The sequence below is a fragment of the Schistosoma haematobium genome, chromosome 1 (assembly GCF_000699445.3).
Source record: "Schistosoma haematobium chromosome 1, whole genome shotgun sequence".
NCBI lineage: Eukaryota > Metazoa > Platyhelminthes > Trematoda > Strigeidida > Schistosomatidae > Schistosoma > Schistosoma haematobium.
In genome coordinates this window covers 91,661,732-91,684,167 of record NC_067196.1, presented here as the reverse complement: position 1 = coordinate 91,684,167, position 22,436 = coordinate 91,661,732, and the positions used below count along the sequence as shown (strand labels likewise).

General features: G+C 34.4%; 1 protein-coding gene across 1 annotated transcript in view; it reads right to left on the bottom strand.

Moving 5' to 3' along the window:
- Positions 1-260: 260 nt before the first annotated feature.
- Positions 261-22,436, bottom strand: part of FZD5_3 (Frizzled-5) — a gene marked incomplete at both ends in the record, with an annotated part of 34,966 nt that continues 12,790 nt past the window's right edge. The window contains 3 exons of the mRNA XM_051218608.1: positions 261-1,487; positions 4,381-5,319; positions 12,275-12,493. Of these exons, the coding sequence (XP_051075558.1) occupies positions 261-1,487; positions 4,381-5,319; positions 12,275-12,493 (2,385 nt within the window). The remainder of the gene's footprint in view (positions 1,488-4,380; positions 5,320-12,274; positions 12,494-22,436) is intronic.

Here is a 22,436-nt window from a genome sequence, read left to right as displayed (position 1 = left end):
ATAACAAAATACCTCCCCCCCCCCGGTATATTTACCACAGTATTTAAGTAGTTTAATGTTGATATTGATAATATGAAAGATTAATAGTAAGTTTTACCAATGTAAAATGAATTGTGATTTAAGTTAGAATTGGTAACTGATACCTTTGTTCATAGTGTTTATGATGTTTTATATGATATTAGTGATAGACCGGGATGAAAAAGGCTTTAATAGTTATATGAGTGTTTATATAATGTTATAGATGAATTGTATTGAATTGTTCAGATATGTGTTATTGGTACCGACGACATAAGAAATAGATTATTAGCATCAATTTTACGTCCATTATGTTGTTGTCCAGGTAAACTTGTACCACTACCTCCACTTATGGCTGTACCATCTAATGGACCATTAGTAAATGATCCTGAATTAACTTGTAAACCTGATGTACCGATAACTGAACCAACTGAAATAGGCATTGTATGATTTATATGAATACCAGTAGAATGATGACATTCAAGATTTGTTGATGGTGGTTGTGGAACTAATCGATTATTAGAAATGTAATCATCTTGCCATGTTGTACAATTATTAACACCTAGATTTAATCCATTTGACAATTTAGAATGATTATTACTATTCATCCAAACTTTTGATTGTCCTGTATTCCAACTCATTGTACCTGGATTTGGCAGTGATGGTGGTGGTGGTGGTGGTGAACGATTTGGTACAAATACTCCAGTATGACTTAGAACACCAATAGATACTGCTCTTTGATGATGATGTTTAGAATTTGTTCTAGATGAACGATGAACTACACGTTTTAAACATAATTGCCATGAATTCACTGTTTTACTAGACCATATCCAAAATCCTGATGTAATACCAATAACAAGTGACATAAAATATTTTAACATAAACACTGCATATTCCGGTTGAACATTTACATATTGTGGTGGATTTAAATGTAATGTAAAACCATGTTTACCTTTTATCATTTGATCATTTAATGATAATGTATGATGATCATGATCAGGATCATGATTGATAAATAATGATCTCAATTGATCTAATAAATTCTGATGTGTTAAATCTTTCATATATGATAATGTAATACATGGACAATTATGTCCTTTATTCCATAAATCACGATAATATAATTCATAACAATAACATGCTATAACAATAGTTGCTGGGACAATATACAATACACTAAATATACCAATACGAATCATTAATTTCTCTAATTTATCAGTTTTTAAATGACTACGAGTTTGACATTTAATTTCATTACGTATTTTAAATAAAGCAATAAAACCAGCAAATAAAAAGATTGTACCTAAACTTAAATAAATACACATTGGAATAAGGATAAATATACGTAAATAATATAAATTAATTGAACCAACAGTACATAAACCACCAATGGGATCACCATCAATTGCTGATAAAATCAATATTATAATCGCTTTTGTACCAGGAATAAACCATGCAAAAAAATGATAGATCTGAAAAAAGAAAATCAATAATAAAAAAAAAGAAAAAAAAAGATCAATTTTAATCATTCAGATCATGAATTGATTGAAACTAGATCAATATGGAAAAGTTGAAAGTCACAATTGATTGATCACTGGGTAGTGATCAATGTCATACATGTCAAATCCTTATTTAGTTTCCTGTTGACTACCTTCAACCATTATTTAAAATTTGAAAGTACTAGATGGCCGCTTTGTCTTATTGTAGGATTCATCAGCAGTATGTATTCATAATCTTGCTTTTGGGAATCAAACGCAGATGCTTGCAGGCTTTCGATACAAGTACTCCAGATCAATATGGAAAACTTGAAAGTACTAGATGGCCGTTTTGTCTTATTGTAGGATTCATCAACAGTACATATTCGTAATCCTGCCTGTGGGAATCAAATCCAGGAGCCTTCAGTCTTGTACGTCGTCCAGTGTTTTCAGGTTCGCCATGTTGATCTAGCTACAATAGAAATTACTACAATCTCTACAAAACCCCTTCAGATTGTGAATAGTCAATTTTTTTATGAAAAGTTCAGAAGAATTACACATCAAAATAAACTATTGTGATGATTTGTATTTTATCACCAGTTTTTTCTGTTCTACTTTACAGCTGTGAAACGTGGCCATTAAGAGTAGAAGATATTCGTAAGCTACTAGTATTTGGTCACAGATGTCTTAGAAATATTGTTTGCATCTTCTTGGATCACCAGGTAGGTAATAGTGAAGTTAGATAAATGATATTAGAGAATGATGGTAAATTAGTTGATGAGGTTGTAAATCTTCGTCGACTGAAATGGTCGGGCCAAGTGTTACGTATGCCTGAACACCGATTACCACGACGCTCAATGCTGACTTGTGTAGAGGATGGTTGGAATAAAGTCAGAGGTGGCCAAATCAAAACGTGACATCGTTGCTTGAAGTCACTAACTTCTGGTCTGAGCCATGTTGGTTGATGCAAACTGCTTGGTTGGGGTCCATGTGACTATCGTAATGAATGATTGGAGACTCTTGGTGACATGGATCAGAAACGATCACAATGCTGTAGATGTATACACTGTTTGTCTTCCGTAAATTATGAGATTAAAATTATTTTATATCTTTCTGTCTACGAACTAATTCTCTCTTCCTGTACAGTGTCCTGATGTGCAATCTTCCTTTTATACATTACTCCCATTTTTATTGGCTTATCATTAACTTAGACTAAAAACTACAAACTAAGATAATTACCATTCTAAATCAAGTGTGCTAGTGATAACATATTAAAAATGTAAAAACCAGATGACGGTAAATCGTTAATGGTGGTTTATTTTTTGATTAAGATTATGAATCGACTGATGTTAGACCACCAGTGAAAACCTGAAGACACTGGACGGTCGTCTGATCCTAGTGTTTTGACTCAGTAGTGTTCATCCACGACCCCACTCATGGTGTTCGGACCCAGGACTTTCGGTCTAGCGCGTGAACGCTTAACCTCTAGATCAATCATCTGGAATACAATGGTTTTAATGTGTAACCTCAACTGATCCGCAAAATTGTGCGACTTGTCTCTACCTGATATTGATTAGCTCCACTGGTGACGGCCTCTTACTAGAACTCCGAGAATTCCCTCACGAAGCTAGTCATTAATGAGCACATGCTAACTATCTGTATGGGGTTTGAATATCGCGAGCGGAATCGCGGATACACATTTCTAAGTAATCCCACAATAAGACGAAACGACTGTCCATTACCTCCAGGTTATCAATGGTAGTCAAGCATTCATCGATTCATGATCTCAATCTCAACAACTTCATACTGGTCTATTTTTTCTTAAATTATGATTACTACGATTACTATTTAGTCTTAATTTTGGTAAAAATCTCGAATTGTTCATGTCATCTCAATGCAATCAAATGTATAGAATAAATATAAACTATAACAATATATTTCTAGGATGCAGTTGGACGATCTGCACTTCGAAGATGATCTGGCCCTCCCATCACAAACGAAACAACAAATTCAGGAGAAGACGAACAGTGTGGCAGCAGCCTCAGCAGCAGCAGTAGGTCTCAATATACACAAAGGGAAAAGCAAGATTCTCCGATACAACACAGCGTGCACAAATCCAATCACATTAGACGGAGAAGATTTGAAAGATGAAAAACCTTTACATATTTGGGTAGCATCATTGATGAACAGGGTGGATCTGATGCAGATGTGAAGGCGTGAATTGGAAAAGCAATAGCAGAATATTTACAACTCAAGAACATCTGGAACTGAAAACAATTGTCAACCAACACCGTAGTCAGGATTTTCAATACAAATGTCAAGATAGTTCTACTGTATGGGGTACAAACTTGGAGAACTACATAAACCATCATCCAGAAGATAAAAATGTTTATTAACTGTTGTCTACGCAAGATACTTCAGATCTGTTGGCCAGACACTATCAACAGAAACCTACTATGGGAGAGAACAAACCAGATTACAGTAGAGGAAGAAATCGTGAAGAATTGCTGGTAGTGGATAGGACACACATTAAGGAAAGCAGCAAACTGCGTCACAAGACAAGCCCCCACATGGAATCCTCAAAGCCAAATGAGGAGAAGAGGAAGACCAAAGAACACATTACGCCGAATAATGTAGACAGACATGAGAAAAATAAAGAAAAGTTGGATAGAACTAGAAAAGAAGGTAGAGTGGGACAGAGTGGGTTGTAGAATGCTGGTTGGTAGACTATGCTCCATTAGAAGTAACAGGCGTAAGTAAGTAAGTATAGCAATATATTGTGTTATTCATCTTTTTAAAAAAAAATCAGATTTATTTTCTGGACAGTCACAGTTCCTTCCACGATATAAATTACCAAAAGAAAAAAGAAAGAAAAGTTTGTTGTTATTACCTGAGAATATTTTGCAATGGCTTCAGTGCCCCATTTTAATCCAGCAGCTAAAAACCATGTTAATGTTAATATAATCCACCATATAGATGATGCCATACCAAATATATATGTTAATAAAAATACAATACTACATTGTATAGGTCCAGTTGTATTAATTCTAAGCATTAATCCATTACATGCAATCAATTCATGTCCTATAATAACTCTTATTATATAACCAATTGCAATCATAAAATAACATGTTGATAAATAAATAATTGAACGTTCCGGATATTGAAAACGATTTGAATCAACTAGAAATGTTATCATTATCATTAATGTTGATAGAATACATAATATAGACCATAAACTAAGCCAAAATGTTATAAATGTTTTATCAGATTGATTATTAAATGTTGGATAATAACATGATGGTAAACAATTTTTAATATGATCAGTCATGACTTCATTCAATGGTGGTTTTATCCATTTTATAAATGGATTACGACATTCACATGGTAAACATAAATAGAGATTAAATAATTTTTGATTAGATTGAATTGATTTTTTATTGATTTCATTAGATTTTTTATTGATTTTTTGAGAATTTATTTTTGTTGTGAAATATTCATGTAATTGATTTATTATTTCTGATGGTGGGATATTTGAATCATTTAAATATTGTTTATCATTTGATAAAGTTGGATTTATATATAAATGAATTTGTTTGATGAAATTATATAATTCATTATTTAATGATAGGTCTTCACCTTTTCCAAGTATAATATCATTCATCTTATGATCATTATTATTATTAGTAGTAGTAATAGTAGTATCTTTATGGATCATTCCAATTTGTTGGTCACCAGAAGGTAAAGATGATGATGATGAGGAGGAGGAGGAGGAGGAGGATGTCACTTTTCTATTGTTTGGTGTATTACTTCGACTAACACATTCATTCTAAGAAAAAAAATTTCAAAAAAAAAAAAAACGACAGGTCATTACTTTATTGAAGAAGTACTGTGGTGTGTGATACTTATATCTTGTAGTGTCGGTTATTATGTTAACCCCACATACCTTATTCTAGCATTCGGACAGCTTATTCTATTCATTCAACTTGAGTCACATTCTGACCTTGTGATTTATCCGCTCATCAATCTTGACTGTTTTTATATGAGCCCGGTAGGTGTGTGTACATTTCATATCCCATTACGCATCACATGTCTGTGTGACTATAAATATTGATTAACGCTTGACTAAATAGGAGTTGGCTTACCCTCCATCTCCACTGAGCGTCATTTCGCTTCTCTCTATTCTATTCGCTTCATATATGAAATATATGTATTCACAAGTCCATTCTCGTTATTTGACTTATTTAATTCCGTTATTGACTAACGCGATTTAAGTTGATGATTATATACGCGGATAGGCGATATATATATACTTCAACAACAATCATCATTACAATCTCATTGGAGTCAGATCCACGGGCCACTAAAGTGGAGATCCCTTTCTACAACACCATTCGATCTAAATGACGATTAAATAACGGGCTTCCACAAACTACATAAGTAGTATACAACGATAATCGGGAATAGAATGTTTTTCAGTAGAAGATTGAAAAGGAAAGAATAGGAACAGAAATCAAATGGTATGAAAATTCAGCAATCATGAAATCGGAGACGATGAACTAACATTTGCAAAACAAAAAACAGTCAAGTTTGAGACAATCGACTGATATTTTGCAAATGAAGTATTTACTGTATGATTCTTAGAGTTTAGTAAATTGTTCTATAATTTTTGTATCCAAGTACAGTCGATTGTCTCCCCGCCCCCTTTCGTATTCTTGTTCACTACAGTCCAACTTTGTAGTTTCTCTTTAATATAAAACATCGATTTGATTATGGAGTTACATAATCAATTTAAGGATTATGTTTATTTATCATTCTTAAATTGAAGTAAATGACCAATTTAAATTATAACTTACACTACAATCAACAACATACTTTTCATCCTATTTTTCGCTCATTAGTAACAGTGTCCAAGAGGTATTTCCTGGAGCGCTAGTCAGAAGCCGTGACCAGTGGAGTTCGACAGGGTCTGTTGTGAGATGGTAACTCACTGAAGACAATGATGGATGTGTCGCTCAATTTCGTGGATTAGTTAAAGTTAGAAATTACCACAATTACATGCCGAACTATTCAGTTTTCTAGTGGTTAAGCACTCGCTTGCGAGACTGATAAGTCCTGTGTTTAAATCTTGCGAGATGGGATCATGAATGCGCACTGCTGAAAAGCCTCATATAAGAACGGAACAGCCGTCCAGTACTTTCTGGTTTTCCATGGTGGTCTAGCTTCAATCGACTCATGATCTCAACTATTAAATACACTATTTTTTTGTTGAGATTCATCATCTAGATAGATCTATTTCCTAGTTGTTGATAATTACAATAACACCAGAGCTAAGTAATTATCATTATCCACGTTATTATTTAATCCATCAATTCAATGAATCCAGGTAATCTTGATGTCCACTGATTATTTAATCCATTTAATCCATTTCAATGAATTTGAAAATTTAATTGTTGACATATTAAACCTGAGTAATATGCTGTTAGTCTGAAGAAGCATCTTAAACTAATTTGCAAAACGTCAGAAATCTAATTTTCCACTCATCAACATATGACAAACATATTATTGATTTAATTATGAATGACAGTAAGTTACAAAATGGTTAAGGTCAGGATATATTCAAAGTTATATAACGTTAGCCTAGTTTCAGTAGATGATATCCCTTTGAAATAATTTAGAAAAAATTTTTTTTGTTTTGCAAATCTATAAAGATCTTTTGTCAACAATTCCAAATGTAAATTCAATGGTTAAGAACATGAGTCAGTTGAAGCTAGACCAATATGGAAAACTTGAAAGCACTGGACGGCTGTTTCGTCCCATTGTGGGACTCCTCAGCAGTGCACATCAGCGACCTCGCCTCCTGCGAGATTCGAACCCAGGACCTACTGGTTTCGTGCGCGAGCACTTAACCACTAGAACACTGAACCGTTCGGCATGTAATTGTGGTAATGTCTAACTTCAACTAATCCACGAAATTGAGCGACACATCCACCATTGTCTTCAGTGAGTTACTATCTCACAACAGACCTGGTTGAACTCCACCATTGAAATTACTATAATATCCACAAAACCCATGTGATATTAATTCCAAATGTATTGGATACCATATAAATGAATAACAAAAATTTAGCGGGGGACAATTCTTTCACAAATTCATTTGAGATGGTGGAGAAGCTCGATGGAGATCAACAAGAACCAATCAACATCGAGGTCTATAGGACAAGTTGTGAACCATATATGGAGAAATTCGAACAATTCACTTCTACCTGGAGATTGTGCTGATAACGTTGTTCAGAAGAACGATGAAAGCTTCAAGACAAAACCATCTTGATTGGAGAACAAAACTCCATCAAAAACACATTCTTTTACAATGTTTTCTTGGTTTTTTAAGTACCGTTGATTATTCTATCTAAATTAATACACTCATAGGTAAATATAATCAAAAAATAAACATCAGGACTCAGTGGAAGAATGCAATAAAATGGACAACTTAGGTGTAACTAGACGATTTGGATTTTGCAGATGACCTAACTATCCTATACCAAACACACACACTAAAAAATAAAAGTGAAGATAGACAGTATCGTAACAGCCTCCACAGCAGTAAACTTAAACACACACAAGGCAGCAAGAAGCAACATACACATATACAACACACACAACATCAACACAATCACTCCCTATGCAGAAACTTTGCAAAAGGTGGAAACTATCATGTATCTGGTTAGCATCATCAATCAACAAGGAGCATCCGATGCACACGTAAACGTAAGGATTGACAAAGTGAGAACAACATTCTTATACTTGAACAAAATATGCAATTCAAAACAACTGTCTGCAAGCCAATATCAACATCACAATCTTCAATACGAATGTCAACACACTTCTACTGTACAGAACTGAAACGCGCAGAACAATCAAAACCATCACAACCACAAATATGTATAAGTGGTTATAAACAGTTGTCTAAGCAAAATACTCAACACTCGTTGACCGAATACTATCAACAACAGTTTATTGTGACAGTGAGTAAATCAGTTTCCATCTGAAGAGGAACTTAGGGAAAGAAGCTACAGTTGTTATGTATGACATAGATTGTGGAAATCAACAAGCTGCATCAAGAGACAAGCGATAACATGGAACCGTGACGATAAACGAGAAAGAGGAATACAAAGGATCATATTGAGTTGTGAATTGGAATGAGAAATCAAAAGAATAAATAGCAATCGGAAACAACTGTAAAAGAGTGAGGATGTCAAAGTTGATTGTATATTGGTTGTGGATGGCCCTATGCTTTCTTCACGAGGGTTAATATTTGTAAGGAAGTAAATAATATTTAGTTAGATCAATAAAAATTTTCTTTTTTTGATTGAAATCATGAATCGACACTATCACCACTGGATGCTGACCCAGTGGTCCAGTAGGTTAACCGTTCACACTCGAAACCTAAGTCCCTGGGTTCGAATCCCTCAGGCGGGATCGTGAATGTGCACTGCTGAGGAGTCTCACAATGGGACGAAACGGCCGTCTAGTGCTTCTAGGTTTCCATAGGTGGTCTAACATCAATCGATTCATGTTCTCAATCAAAAACTTTATAATCTCCACAACTCCTATACTAAAAATTTTCTTAATATAAGCATCATCATTCTCAATATTGATAGATATATATTCTGTTTCATCAAAACGAAGTATATCTGATTCATTTTTAAGTATTAAATATTAAAATAACTGAGTCATTTGAATTTATCTTTAGGCTACTTCGTATCCTGCTGTGTAAAGAAAAGAAACAAGTCGTCTAAGAAACGGATACAAACAAAGTGGAAACCTTTTTTTCTTTTTTTTCTTTTTCTTTTTCTTTGTGTTTTATTCCATTGATGAATAGATCTGTAATTGAATCAATGGTTTGTAATTGTAAACAGATTATCACTTGTTATTGTTTACTTGTATCATCTAAATAGAACAAAAACGTACATCTTGGATTCTATTGATAGTGATTATCTATTTTTTTTTTGTTTATTTTGAAAACAGCTTTATTCACTTGAATGGTAGAAGTAGTTATAAACATTGATTTACTCAAGATACTCAACATTCATTGTCTGGATACTATTAGCCATAGTCTATTGTGAGAGTGAACAAATTAGCTTACATGTGAAGATGAAATTATGAAAAGACTCTGGATATGGATAAGATATACATAACATCCACTCTTTGTATTCTCCCAAATTCTAATCTTCTGAATTCTCCATGTCCCTTTCCTTTTTTCTCCTTCCAAACTTATTTCACTGGATTATACTCCATGAATAACATCTCGTTTTTCTTGTCCTCCAAAACAGAGAATTTACGAGGACACTCCAAAAATGTTCAAAAGCCCAGAACAAATTATTTGTCAGCTGACTATCGACTTTTCCATCGAATCATCAACGAGTGGAATTCATTACTTCAGCACATAATCGAGGCTCCATCCGTCGACTCTTGAATCAACTGAGAGACCACCATTGCCAAGACTAACACAGGCCATCAAGCCTCCTGTCCTTCCCAAACTGAAACTGAAACCCTAATGTTTCCGATTACTGCTTATACTCTTACTACCTCTATCACTATGGGATTTGAATTGATAACTGCATCTGTGTACTAATGTGGTACGGCAACTTGAATTGATGTACGTACATATGATGTTCTACATTGTTACTGAATGACTGACTGACTGACTGACTGACTTATTAACCATATAAATGGATAAACATTTCTATCTAATCAGAGAGATTGTTACTATCTAAATTCTTCAAGATACTGATAATCCATATAAAAATGGAAATGTTATTATGACTGATACATCGAAACTAATGATTGAGATAGAATTCCACTGATAAATTTGCAATATGGTTATATTATGATAATGAACTATGTTTGATATCATGAAGACAATCAAAATAAGAGATCTATAATATAGATTTCATGTGAAGTAGCTGAAAATAATCGATCGAAGACCCTTAGATTATATTTAGTAGTAAGATAAACATGAAATCTTTAGGGAATTAACTCTTTCCATACCACTTGAATTCATATTACCGAGTTTTATAGTGTAAGATGTTGTCAGTGAGTCATTTACGTTACAGCTGACTTCTTGCAGTCACTGATGAATGAACGATATCATGTTTTTCTATTCTTTTAACGCTGTTTAGACTCTATATAGTGGCTATTTTAGTGGTTACATATGAACTGGATTGTTAAGATTTGATCAATACTAAAGACTAGACAAACCTAATATTAATCACCACCCAATTAGCAGTCAGTTAAAACCTAGAATTAATTGTAGGTAAATCATATCAAAATGAAGGCAAACATAATAAGAGCAACACACTTGAAATCCTCAAAACCAAAGGAGAAGAGAAAGACTATTACGCCAAGAAATGGAGACAGACATAAGAATAATGAAAAAAAATTGAATAGAACTGGAAAGGAAAGCTCAGGAGGGAGTGCGTTAGAGAATGCTGGTCGGTGGCCTATGCTCCATTGAGAGTAACAGGCGTAAGTAAGTATGTCAGTAAGTAAGAAGTCTTCCATGACTATTGACATTATAGGATGATCCTAGATCCCATTTCTGGAAGATTAAAAAGTGCTAGGATGATACAGTTATTCAGATCTACATGTCTATAAATGTCTTTCCATTATCATTATTATTATTATTACTCTTAAGACCTCCACCCAAAATTCTATGTTTAGTACCATATGGAAATCTCTGCATACACTATTTCAACAGGTTTCGCTTACTCTTCTTATATCATAAGGTAGCAGTCGTAAACTGTTTGTACATGTACATGAAATGAGTAACTAATGCATTTGGAATTATATGAAATGTCTTCTTTTTTAGTAAAACAAGAATCAGTATAACCTTTAATTAGCAACATGTTTAAGGGTACAGGCTATTGGCTAGGTCAGCTCTTACAAACTAGTGTATTTACAAGATAAGATATTGCAGAGCTTTGCTTAAATGCATAGATTCCAATGTATTGGCGTTTCGTTCTATCAGAAGATATCAAAGAAAAAAAAGATGTAAATGAAATTGATGGTTGGTATCTACTAAGTTAACACCTTTCAGCTAATTTCATTCAACGAAGGAAAAAAACCTCAGCTTATAAAAAATATGCTCATGTTAATAAACGAACAAACTATTTAGACTACAATTACTAAACTTGAGCACATATACAAAGTTACAAGCAGGCACCGAATAGATATGCGCCACATAAATCATCCGATTTATGTGGGATACTTCCTGGGTGCCCAAATGGAATCAGGTGGTTTTCTTAGAGGACCGCACTCGAAGCCTTTGATTAAAAGGTCTGATCCACAATGCAATGAAGCAACGTCAGGAGAAGTAGTCCCATGGTAGCTGGTGACCAACGATTGATTCACAAGCCATTTGTTCCTTCAGGATCCTGGAGTTCATGTGCACCATTTGTTTGGAATCAGGGTTTCCCACCTCCCCTAGGTGAACTCTCCGTGTCCACAAACCTGGTTAAAGCACCGAACATTCGCTTTTTGTCCTCTCAATTTCATAAACAACAATAGTTTCTCGAGAAGGTAATAAGTAGGACTTCCTTGGCAGTGGTTGTGTGCATGTGGCCATGTGAGTGCATTTCGAAAGGAAAAGCTGACTCTCCCCACTCTTGGTTGTATCAGAGCGTTTGGGGGCCGGCCTAATCCAAAGTAATTGCTGAGCATTAATAAACAAAATGTATTATGACATAATACTTTTTTTTAAGAAAAAAAGTTAATCTACTTACTCCTTCTGGTAGAAGATCACAATTCATCCTTTCAGGCCAACCAAATCCATAAGTACGCATAACTGGCATACATCCATCACGTGCACTTTCACATAATGATTTGCATGCAGTTAAACGATAATGCCAATTTGGTAAACAAATTGGTGTATACATACTACATAGAAATAATCTTAAATCATCTGAACAATTAATTTCAACCAAAGGATAGAATTGATGAACCTTTTAAAATAAAAAGAAGAAAATAACATTCGAACATATCATGTTGTAATTGTTAAAATTATTGATTCAGATCATGAATTGATCAATGTTAGACAACCATTGAAAACCTGAAAGCATTAGACGGTTGCTTCATTCTAGTAATGGGATTCTTCACCAGTGATTATCGATGATCCCAGACAGGAAACTCGAACTCAGGATATTTAGTCTTGCACGTGAACACTTCTAGACAACTGTGCCAGCATCCAATAATGTCAGTGTTTAATTTCAAACAATCTTTGACATTGCGCGACCATCTTCCATTGTCTTTAGTCCATAACTGTCTCACACCCAACATAGATTAGTTACACTGGCTATGACTTCTCAATAGAACTCCGAAAATTATTTCTCAAAGTTAATAGCTAATGAGCATATGATAATTATCAGTGGAGTTGTAGAGACTGTTATTAAAAAAGGTAACTAACATTTCAATATTTTAATGACCTCAGAACCAACACCAATGAAGAGTCATTTGTTTAATTATAACGAGTCGTCAGTAATTCTCTAATTAATCTCAATTAACATACTTCTATTAACATTAATCTAAACAAAAAGAAACTGTAAACTCTGACTGAAGGTTATGTACATTAAACCACAGGCGATAATTACAAATTTCACACACACACACACAAACACTTTCTAGTGCTCATATTTAGCTATCAGAATACTATGAAACTCAATAGAATTAAAGAAAACATATTTGAAAGGGGTTTTCATGGATATTATGGTAATGTTAATAGTTGAGATGATGGGTCGATTGAAGCTAGACCACCATGAAAAACCTGAAAGCACTGGACGGCTGTGGATTGGTTGAAGTTAGACATAATACCGTTGGATGCCGGCTCAGTGGTCGAGTGTTTAAACGCTCGCCCGCGAGACTGATAGGTTATTAGTTTGAATCTTGCAAGGCGTTATCGTGCATGAGCACTGCTGAGGAGTCTCATACTAGGACAAAATGGCCATGCAGTGATTCCAGGTTTTTCATGATGATCTAGCTTCAATTGACTCATGAATTTGACCATTAAATTTTACGTGAGATCAGACTGCTTGTCTACAATCGCAAACGACAGAGGTAAAACGAAATACTTCACATTTATTTTCGTATCGATTATTTTAATTTTCCCATTGATGTTTAGAACTACAACTTGTCAGTCACTTATCGGCATGTATGCATCTTGAGCGGATTGCCTCGATCTAGTCTTAATTTACAAGTATTATAAGCTGAGATGATAGTGGCTAGCAGTGGAGTCCAGGATGAGCGTTTCAGCTTGCATCCCATAGTCCCGGAGTGAACATCAATTCTGGGACGTGATGAGTCTCAAATAGAACAAAACGTGTATCCTAGATCCCACTGTTAGCCACTATCCATGTCATATTTGTATCAATTTTGTTGATGTAGCATGATCTATGATTAATTTGAATATTACGCCTCTGATGGTGTGAAATTTTTCCTCAAAAAATTACTCAGACAAATAGCAGATTTCCATGAACTATAAAAACAGTAATTAAACGTTACATAGAGGTTTAAATTTTCTGTCCATCGATATTCTATAGTGATCTATTTGTAACCTTAATGCATTACCTCCACAATACTTTCGGTCACAATTTCGTGAAATTGGTTTGTGCCCTAGTCGTATATGCTACACACCAGCTGAGTCAGCATGATCCCCAGTATTATTGTTCACACTAAGACTCGAACTTACTATCAATATCATTATTAGATAATAAGAGATACATTATAATTATAGATAGTCTGATTTCAATAAGAATTTGTAGATAGAATTCAAGTTAAAACGTGTTGATACTAAGAAGAAATATTCATAAAGAGTAAGTTACCCCTTCGAAGGCAATGGAAGATGGTCGTGTAATATCGCGGATTGATTGAAGTTAGACATTAACAATGTTGAATGCCTATTCAGTGGTCCAGAAGTTAAAAGTTCTCACGTGAGACCGAAGGTCCCGTAATCAATATCTACACCCAAGACCGTGGATACGCACAGATGATTAGTCCCACACTAGGATGAGATGGTCGTTCAGTACTTTCAGGTTTTCAATAGTTGTCTAGCATTGATCGATTCATGATCTTAATGAAACTCAACAATCTCCACTAACCTATACTTGGAAAGATGAATAGATTTCGATAAGAAATATTCATATTATTATCAATATTAATTGAATAATTGTCATTGATTATAGTAAACTATCACACTAAGCATCGATAAATCTACTCCATATAACAAAGTATGATTGAATTAAATGAAAGAATTAAAACATTCATCTGTTACAATTGATCAAAGTCATAGTTATTGTATTAATGGTAATAGAAGTTTATAAAGAATCCAATCTAGAGAGCACATATGTGCCTTTCCGAATATTCAGAATACTTCATGTTTATTTACTCTGATAAAAGCCATGACCATATGTAATTAGTTAGTTAGTTAGTTATTCTGTTAATCAGTTTTCATACATATGTCTTTGTTTATGCAGATGACTTTTCTTTGTATATTTACGTTAATCCGTATACATTCCATGTGTGGTTTATGGACAAACATTTGTAACTATCGGATGAATACTTTTCTAAAAAACTACATTCTTCAAATTGTATTTTGGTATGTTACAATCTCCCTCTTAGTGAACATATACCTTTAGGGCACACCCTCCCCTCTCCCTCCATCAAAAAACACAAAAAAGACAGGTAGTGTAGACAGAAAAACTTGAAGATATTGGTCTGGTTATTGTTGTTATTACTGTAATCAGTACAATAGTAGATATAATGCAAAGAATACATTAGAAAAAGGATTATTTCAACATACGTTTATACTTTAAACCTTTAATTGGTCTAGAGATTGTATCAACTTTCTAATGAATCAATTAATGATTACAATTGGTGAGTAATGTAACTAGTTTGTATTGTCCTGCACCACTCTACAGTTACGGTACTCTAATGGATGCGTTTGGTTTATGGTAATTCTGAAATACATATTTCACGATTAGAACATGTTGGAAGTAGCTCATATAGCAGTATTATCGTCATAAAAAATGACTGCTATCACTCGTGAAGAAAGGATAGGGCCACCCACAACCAATCTACAACCAACTTTGACATCCTCACTCTTTTACAGTTGTTTCCGATTGCTATTTATTCTTTTGATTTCTCATTCCAATTCACAACTCAATATGATCCTTTGTATTCCTCTTTCTCGTTTATCGTCACGGTTCCATGTTATCGCTTGTCTCTTGATGCAATTTATTGATTTCCTCATTCTCTGTCATACATACCAATTCTAGGTTCTTCCCCTAAGTTCCTCTTCAGATGGAAACTGATTTATTCACTGTCACAATAAACTGTTGTTGATAGTATTCGGTCAACGAGTGTTGAGTATTCGGCTTAGACAACTGATTACAACCACTTATACATGTTTGATGATGGTTGTGGTTGTTTGTCACGTTTCAGCTGTGTACAGTAGAAGTGTGTTGATATTCATATTGAAGATTGTGATGTTGATATTGGCTTGCAGACAGTTGTTTTGAATTTGATATTGTGTTCAACTGTATGAATGTTGTCCTCACTTTGTCAATCCTCACGTTTACGTGTGCGTTGATGCTCATTGGTGATCGATGATAATTTTTCAATCTGATGTTGAGTATCTGTAAAGAACGCTAACAATCTAAACTAAACTGAGATTCTAGACATCTTAAGGTTGATAATTTTCAACTACTACACATCAAATTGAAATACTTTCCGATAGTGACTAATTTATCTCACTATTGAAGAAGTACCATTGCATAAGTAAACTTTTGTTAATCCAGAGTAGTAGTTATATAATATACCATTGTAAACCAGGGTAATTTTACATCGGTTTTCAGAAGAACTAGACACCATCCAGACTTCCACGTGACAACCCAAACAGTACAGCTCAATCCCGCTTCACAGGAGAGCCAGACATCGTATAGGCTTTAACGCTACAATCTGAATATTACAGCTCAATCCTGTGGCGCAACCACACAGGTACCAAGCACCCTGGTGGATCATTCGCATTATACATCCACATCACATGTACAGTTATTCAGATCAATAATCTCGTGAGTTAATTATGCACAGCACGAACAGGCCAAAGTTGACCTATTCCGCTTACACGACAGTCAAACTCATTAATGTTAACAATGGCAACATGCTTTACAGTATCTCAATAATCACCAGTGTATGAATGAAATCGGTTAACGAGCAAATCAATTTTGTGCTTGAACAGTCAACAAAACTTGCCAAAATAATGTAGAACCATCTACAATATCAATAGCGAACCTCCAGTTTCATATTGAAACTTTTAGTTCTACATAGTTATTATCAATCCGGATTAATACATATATATCAAATGACAATCAGAAAAATCATGCACAAACATAAGAACAAAAATCAAAACAATGGGAGACACAAGCAAAACAAAGAAGTAAACAATGACGAATTTAAGGTCAATAAGAACCAATCAGCATCGAGGTGTACAGAACAAACTGTGAAACGCATATGGAGAAATTCAAACACTTCACTTCTATTTGAAGTTTGTGCTGATGATGTCGTTCAGAAGGACGATGAAAGCTTCACGACCAAATCATCCAGCTCAGAGAATAAAACTCCACCAAAATGACAATTTAGCTAACAGTCACAATGATCTACACAATCATTCAATTTATGAAATTTATTCTACAATTAAATATTTAATTTCAAATTATAATTACTTTCAACTATCTTATTCTTCTTTTTGTTACTTCATCTTCTTTTAGAATCTCTTCAAAAAACCTGCTGTGAATCTACACTAGTGATTAGTTTTGTACTGTCCAGTGATTGGTATTTTTATATAGTTATATATACACACACTTATATATCAGAGGTCATTTTGACGACCTGCTGTGTACAATAAAGCAATATCTTCATATTTCTTCCCTTTACTGATTTAATCGTATTCGTTGGTATGCTGGTTGATTTATAAATAGTGATAATTGATGGTTAAAAACCACGTACCAACTTAAATGTCACTCATCCATAAAGAGAGACATTATAATTTATGCATATGTACATAGTGCTTAAATATGTATCCATATGTATGTTTGTGTGTATGTAGGTAACGGGTGCATTTAATGAAAAAATTTTTTTTCACTTTTTCTTCTATAACTCTGCTTTCTTCTAATCCTCACCCTTTTTTACCTAGTTGAACAATGCGACCTTCTACTTATCTCTTACATTGTGATTAACTATCTTATAACCCCTGCTAAGTTGTTGTGTGCTTTTAATAAAATAAGATGATTAACTATTTAACTAAGAGTAACTATGTCTAATAATACTGATTGTGATTATGTAATAAATTGGTCCAGTAAATCATTATAATTCATTACTATTATTAATGATTCGTTAAGTAATAAGTTAAATCACTAATCATTTATGCATTCATTAAATATGCGTATTAAATATAGCGGTAAATAAATTGAAATACTTCCCAATTACTTTTATATATTGTATAAATTAATATACTACTACTACTACTGTGGTGTCCCGACCGTTGTTGCTACCTTGACGTGGTGGTCGGCCTTGCCTATCGTGATGAAGCAACCGAGCGATACTGGCTGGAACAACCGTTCCTCAAGGTCCTACCATGTCAGACAGGTCGGTTGAAGAGCGGTAAGACTAAAAGCAACAAACCCAAGGTCCGATGGCGAAGTCGTACTGCTGACTGTACAGAGGTGTGACAGCAGTAACGTGTTTCCTTTAGAGAACCAGCATGACAGCGATGCTGCCTTCCCACAAGGAGGGTTGGGGTTAGAAAAGGTCGATCCTAAAAAATGCACACCTCGCCTTATCCCACGGATATCCGTCTCCGGCGGTAAGGTTTCAACAAGTATGGAGCTAACACAAAAATTGCCCATAAAAAGGTCGTGTGTGACCGACCTCAAGCAGTTGTCCCTTGGGCGTTGCGGTCACGCTCCCAGGTCACTAAGACCACCCCTAATCCAATTTTCTTTTCAGGTACCTACAGAAGAACCCTTCCATGGTGTGGGTAACCGGGAAGTGATAACTGCCCTCATACCTCTAACAGCACTCAAGACTGACTAATGTGGTGTGCTACTTATATTGACATAAGTAGTATATGACGCGAGTTAAAAACTTAATGTCTGGCAGCAGAAGATGAAAGAAGATCAAGGAAGGAAGAGCGGGAACACAATGCAATTTGTAGGAAAACGCGTGAACAATGAAATGTGAGACAATGGATTGATGTTTGCATTAGAAACAGTCCGGTTTGATATGATGGAATGATATTTTGCAAATTAACGATTTAAAATTTGGTTTTTCTGTTCTACCGAGTAACTCTGTAATTTGTGTGCTTAATACGCTTATGCGCATTCTGTGCAAATTGTCTCGATATTGTTTTAAGTCACAAGCTCTTTAAACAAAGGTGGATAGTGGTTAGCAGTGGAATCTAGTTTAATGTATGATTCGTCCTATTTGGGATTCGTCAGCTGGATGTACCTGCAACCTAGAGTTGATGTCCATTCCGAAAATCGAACTCAGTACCGTTCACTTTAAACGCCATCGCGATATCCACTTAGCTACTGAGTACTGATAGCCTCTTGCTTGTGCAATGGAGTGAACATCAAGTCTGAGATGCAGGTAAATCTGGCTGACAAGTCCCAAATAGGACGAAACGCGCGTCAAACTAGATTCCACTACTAGCTACTATCCATCTTTGCCTTAAAATTCCTGTGAATTATGGCAATATCAAGACGATGAGCACAGTAAGTACATATGCCAATAAGAGACTGATCAATTGCAGTTCTATGTATCAATTGGAAGATTCAAGTAAACAATATCAAGTGAATTTAATTTTGTTGTGTGTTACGCATCAAAAATTTCTCAGTCAGTATAAATATCTGAGTATTACAAGATGTCAGTCGTGGCCCAACTGAATAATTACTGACGTTTTAGATTTTTAAAGCTAGATGACACGGTTTCGAATCCCACGGTAAGCATTATTTTCTTGAAGATTTCAAGTACTCCTTGATGACGACTGTCAACTAGCATTAAATCTGTGTTCAGAGCTTTCTACCGACTAAAGTCAAACATAATAAATACAGTTCGAATAGAACAAATGGAAAGTATGATTTGATACTAAGTTAAACAATCGCTGTAAGATTAAGCCTAATGAACGTTATCACTTTATTGTATTTGACTTTGCATAGTACAACCTGAAATGCCTAGTCGTAGGTTACTGTTAATTTTACAGACACTTGTTAATGCATATGTTTTAGATAATGTATCATTTAGTTATGAGAACAACTGAATTGTTCTTAACTATTCTCCTTTTCTAGTGACAGACCATCTAACATGTCTCTTTCTTTCCCACCTCTAAATACATTCTGGATCAAGTTCACTTTCATGTTGAATAAAACAAAGTTAACATAGATTACGGGACTAGTTAATAAAAGAGTCATAGATCAAGAAGTCTTTTACGAATTTACACAAAGTGAGAACAGAAATGTTTGCAAAACCATACGAGGAATTTATGATATTTCGTTGTATGTTGCAAGAGCCGAACTAGGTAAAGTCCATAGAACTATTAGTTAAAATGTAACAATGCTATATTCACCAGTAATATATGTCACTTTACATGCCTATGAATAAATAGGTTCATTGAAAGAACAAGAATCTTAGTAAACATCCAAAATGGCCATATCTATAGATTAACTGAATTCCAATTACTAGATAAGTGACCTACGATTTATGTAATGTAAGCCTTTGATAATGATGAGGTTAAAAGTTTATCATATATTTCTTGGTTATCCACCATCTTTAAAGTTTTATCTATGATCATGAATCAACCCGAATTGAACCATCATTGAAAAACTAGAAGCACTGAACAGACGTTTCGTCGTAATACAGAACTCTTCGGTAGTGTTCATGCATAACCTTACAACCGTTAATCGAACCCAAGAACTGCAGTCTAGAGTAAGAACGCTTAATCTCTGGACCGCTGAGTCAACATTTAACGATATGCAGATCTTACTTCAACCAACCCATGATAGTACACTCACATGTTACATTTTTTTCAACTGGTAACTAATTTACATTCAACACAGTTAAACTCCATTCGTGCCAACTTATCACTAGAAATTCGAAAATTCTCAAAGCTAGTCGCTAGTGATCAAACAACAATTGTCAATATAAGGATGTGAATATTGTTGAATTTGATTAGGATAATGAACCGATCTAAGTTAGACAAACATCAAAAACGAGGATCTCAACTCAGTGATCTAGAGGTTAAGAGTTTGTGGATGACTGAAGGTCCTGGGTTCGATACACAGTTGTGAGATTGTAAGTGCACATCTCTGACGAGCCTCAGACTAGAACGAAACGAATGTCCATCGTTTCCATATTTCCAATGGTTGGTTAAAAAGATTTAAGAAAACAGAACGAGAACAAAGAATGGTTAGCATGGAAATAAAGATACAATGAAATTTAAAACGATTGATTAACATTTTATAAATGAAGTATTTACCAAAAGGTCCTCAGATTCTACTAAGACATTCCGTAATGTTGTATTCAAATACATTCAATTGTTTTAACAGTTGAGATCATGAGTAAATTGATACTAGACCACCATGGGAAACCTGGAAGCACTGGACGACCGTTCCGTCCCATTGCGGGACTCCTCAACATTACGCATTCACGATTCTGCCTTGCGGGATTCGAACCAAGGACCTATCAGTCTCGCTCCAGGCACTTAACTAACGAGACCACTCAGTCGACATCCAACGGTGTTAATGTCTAACTTCAACTAATCCACGAAATTGAGCGACATATCCACCATTGTCATCAGTGAGTTACTACCTCACAACAGACCTGATTGAACTCCACTGGTCACTGCTTCTCACTAGAACTCCAGGATATATCTCTTGAAGTCAGTCACTAGTGAGTAGATGATTATTATTAGAAGGGGTTTTGTGGAGATTTTAGGAATTCCACAGGTTGAAATCATGAGTCAATTGAAGCTAGACCACCATGGGAAACATGAAAGCATTCAATTGTCCCCAATTGTATGTTTTTATTCAATACAATAATAGTTAATTGACATTCAGAATTTATTTACAATTATACTTTATCAAAAAATTATCATTCATTAACACTTTCATAATCCTATACATACTATTAGCAATAAACAGTATGTTTTATCAGATACAAGGCGAACACCACATACCACGTATTATTATTATTATTATTGTTTTAATGGACTACATGCTGATTTACCCGCTTCAATACTCTTTTTAAACATCATTCATAACATTTCTTAATCAGTTATGAAACTATTTCAAATCTATTCCTTTTCTTTCTCTTTTTATTGTTGTTTCTCTCTTGTTTTTTTCTCTTGTTTTCCTCTTTTCGTTTGTTTTTTTCATCCATAATTAAACCATGTACAATTTAGTCCTTTTTAATGATAATTAAATTTTTTTTCTTTATATCCATTAATATTAATTGTATCTAATAGACCGAATGTCTATACAATTCATTCATAGTAGGGTGTATAATCATTCACACACACAAAAAAAAAATAATAATGATGAATAGCAACTGGAAAGTATTGTCTAGGACAAAGTTCTATGCAGAATCCTGGTGGGCGGACTATACTCCACCTCAACGAAGAGGGTTACACACATGTAAGTAAATAGGTAAGTAAATAAGGGTGTAGAGTAAGAATAATTTCAAAAGTCATAATGTATATTATATAGAAAACATGTAGTTGGTATGTTAATTTACTTTTCTCTATATACACTATCTTATATTGTAATGCATACACTCACTCATTCATTCATTCATTCATTCATTCATTCAGTGTACATCCATAGAAGAAAAAAACAAAAAAAG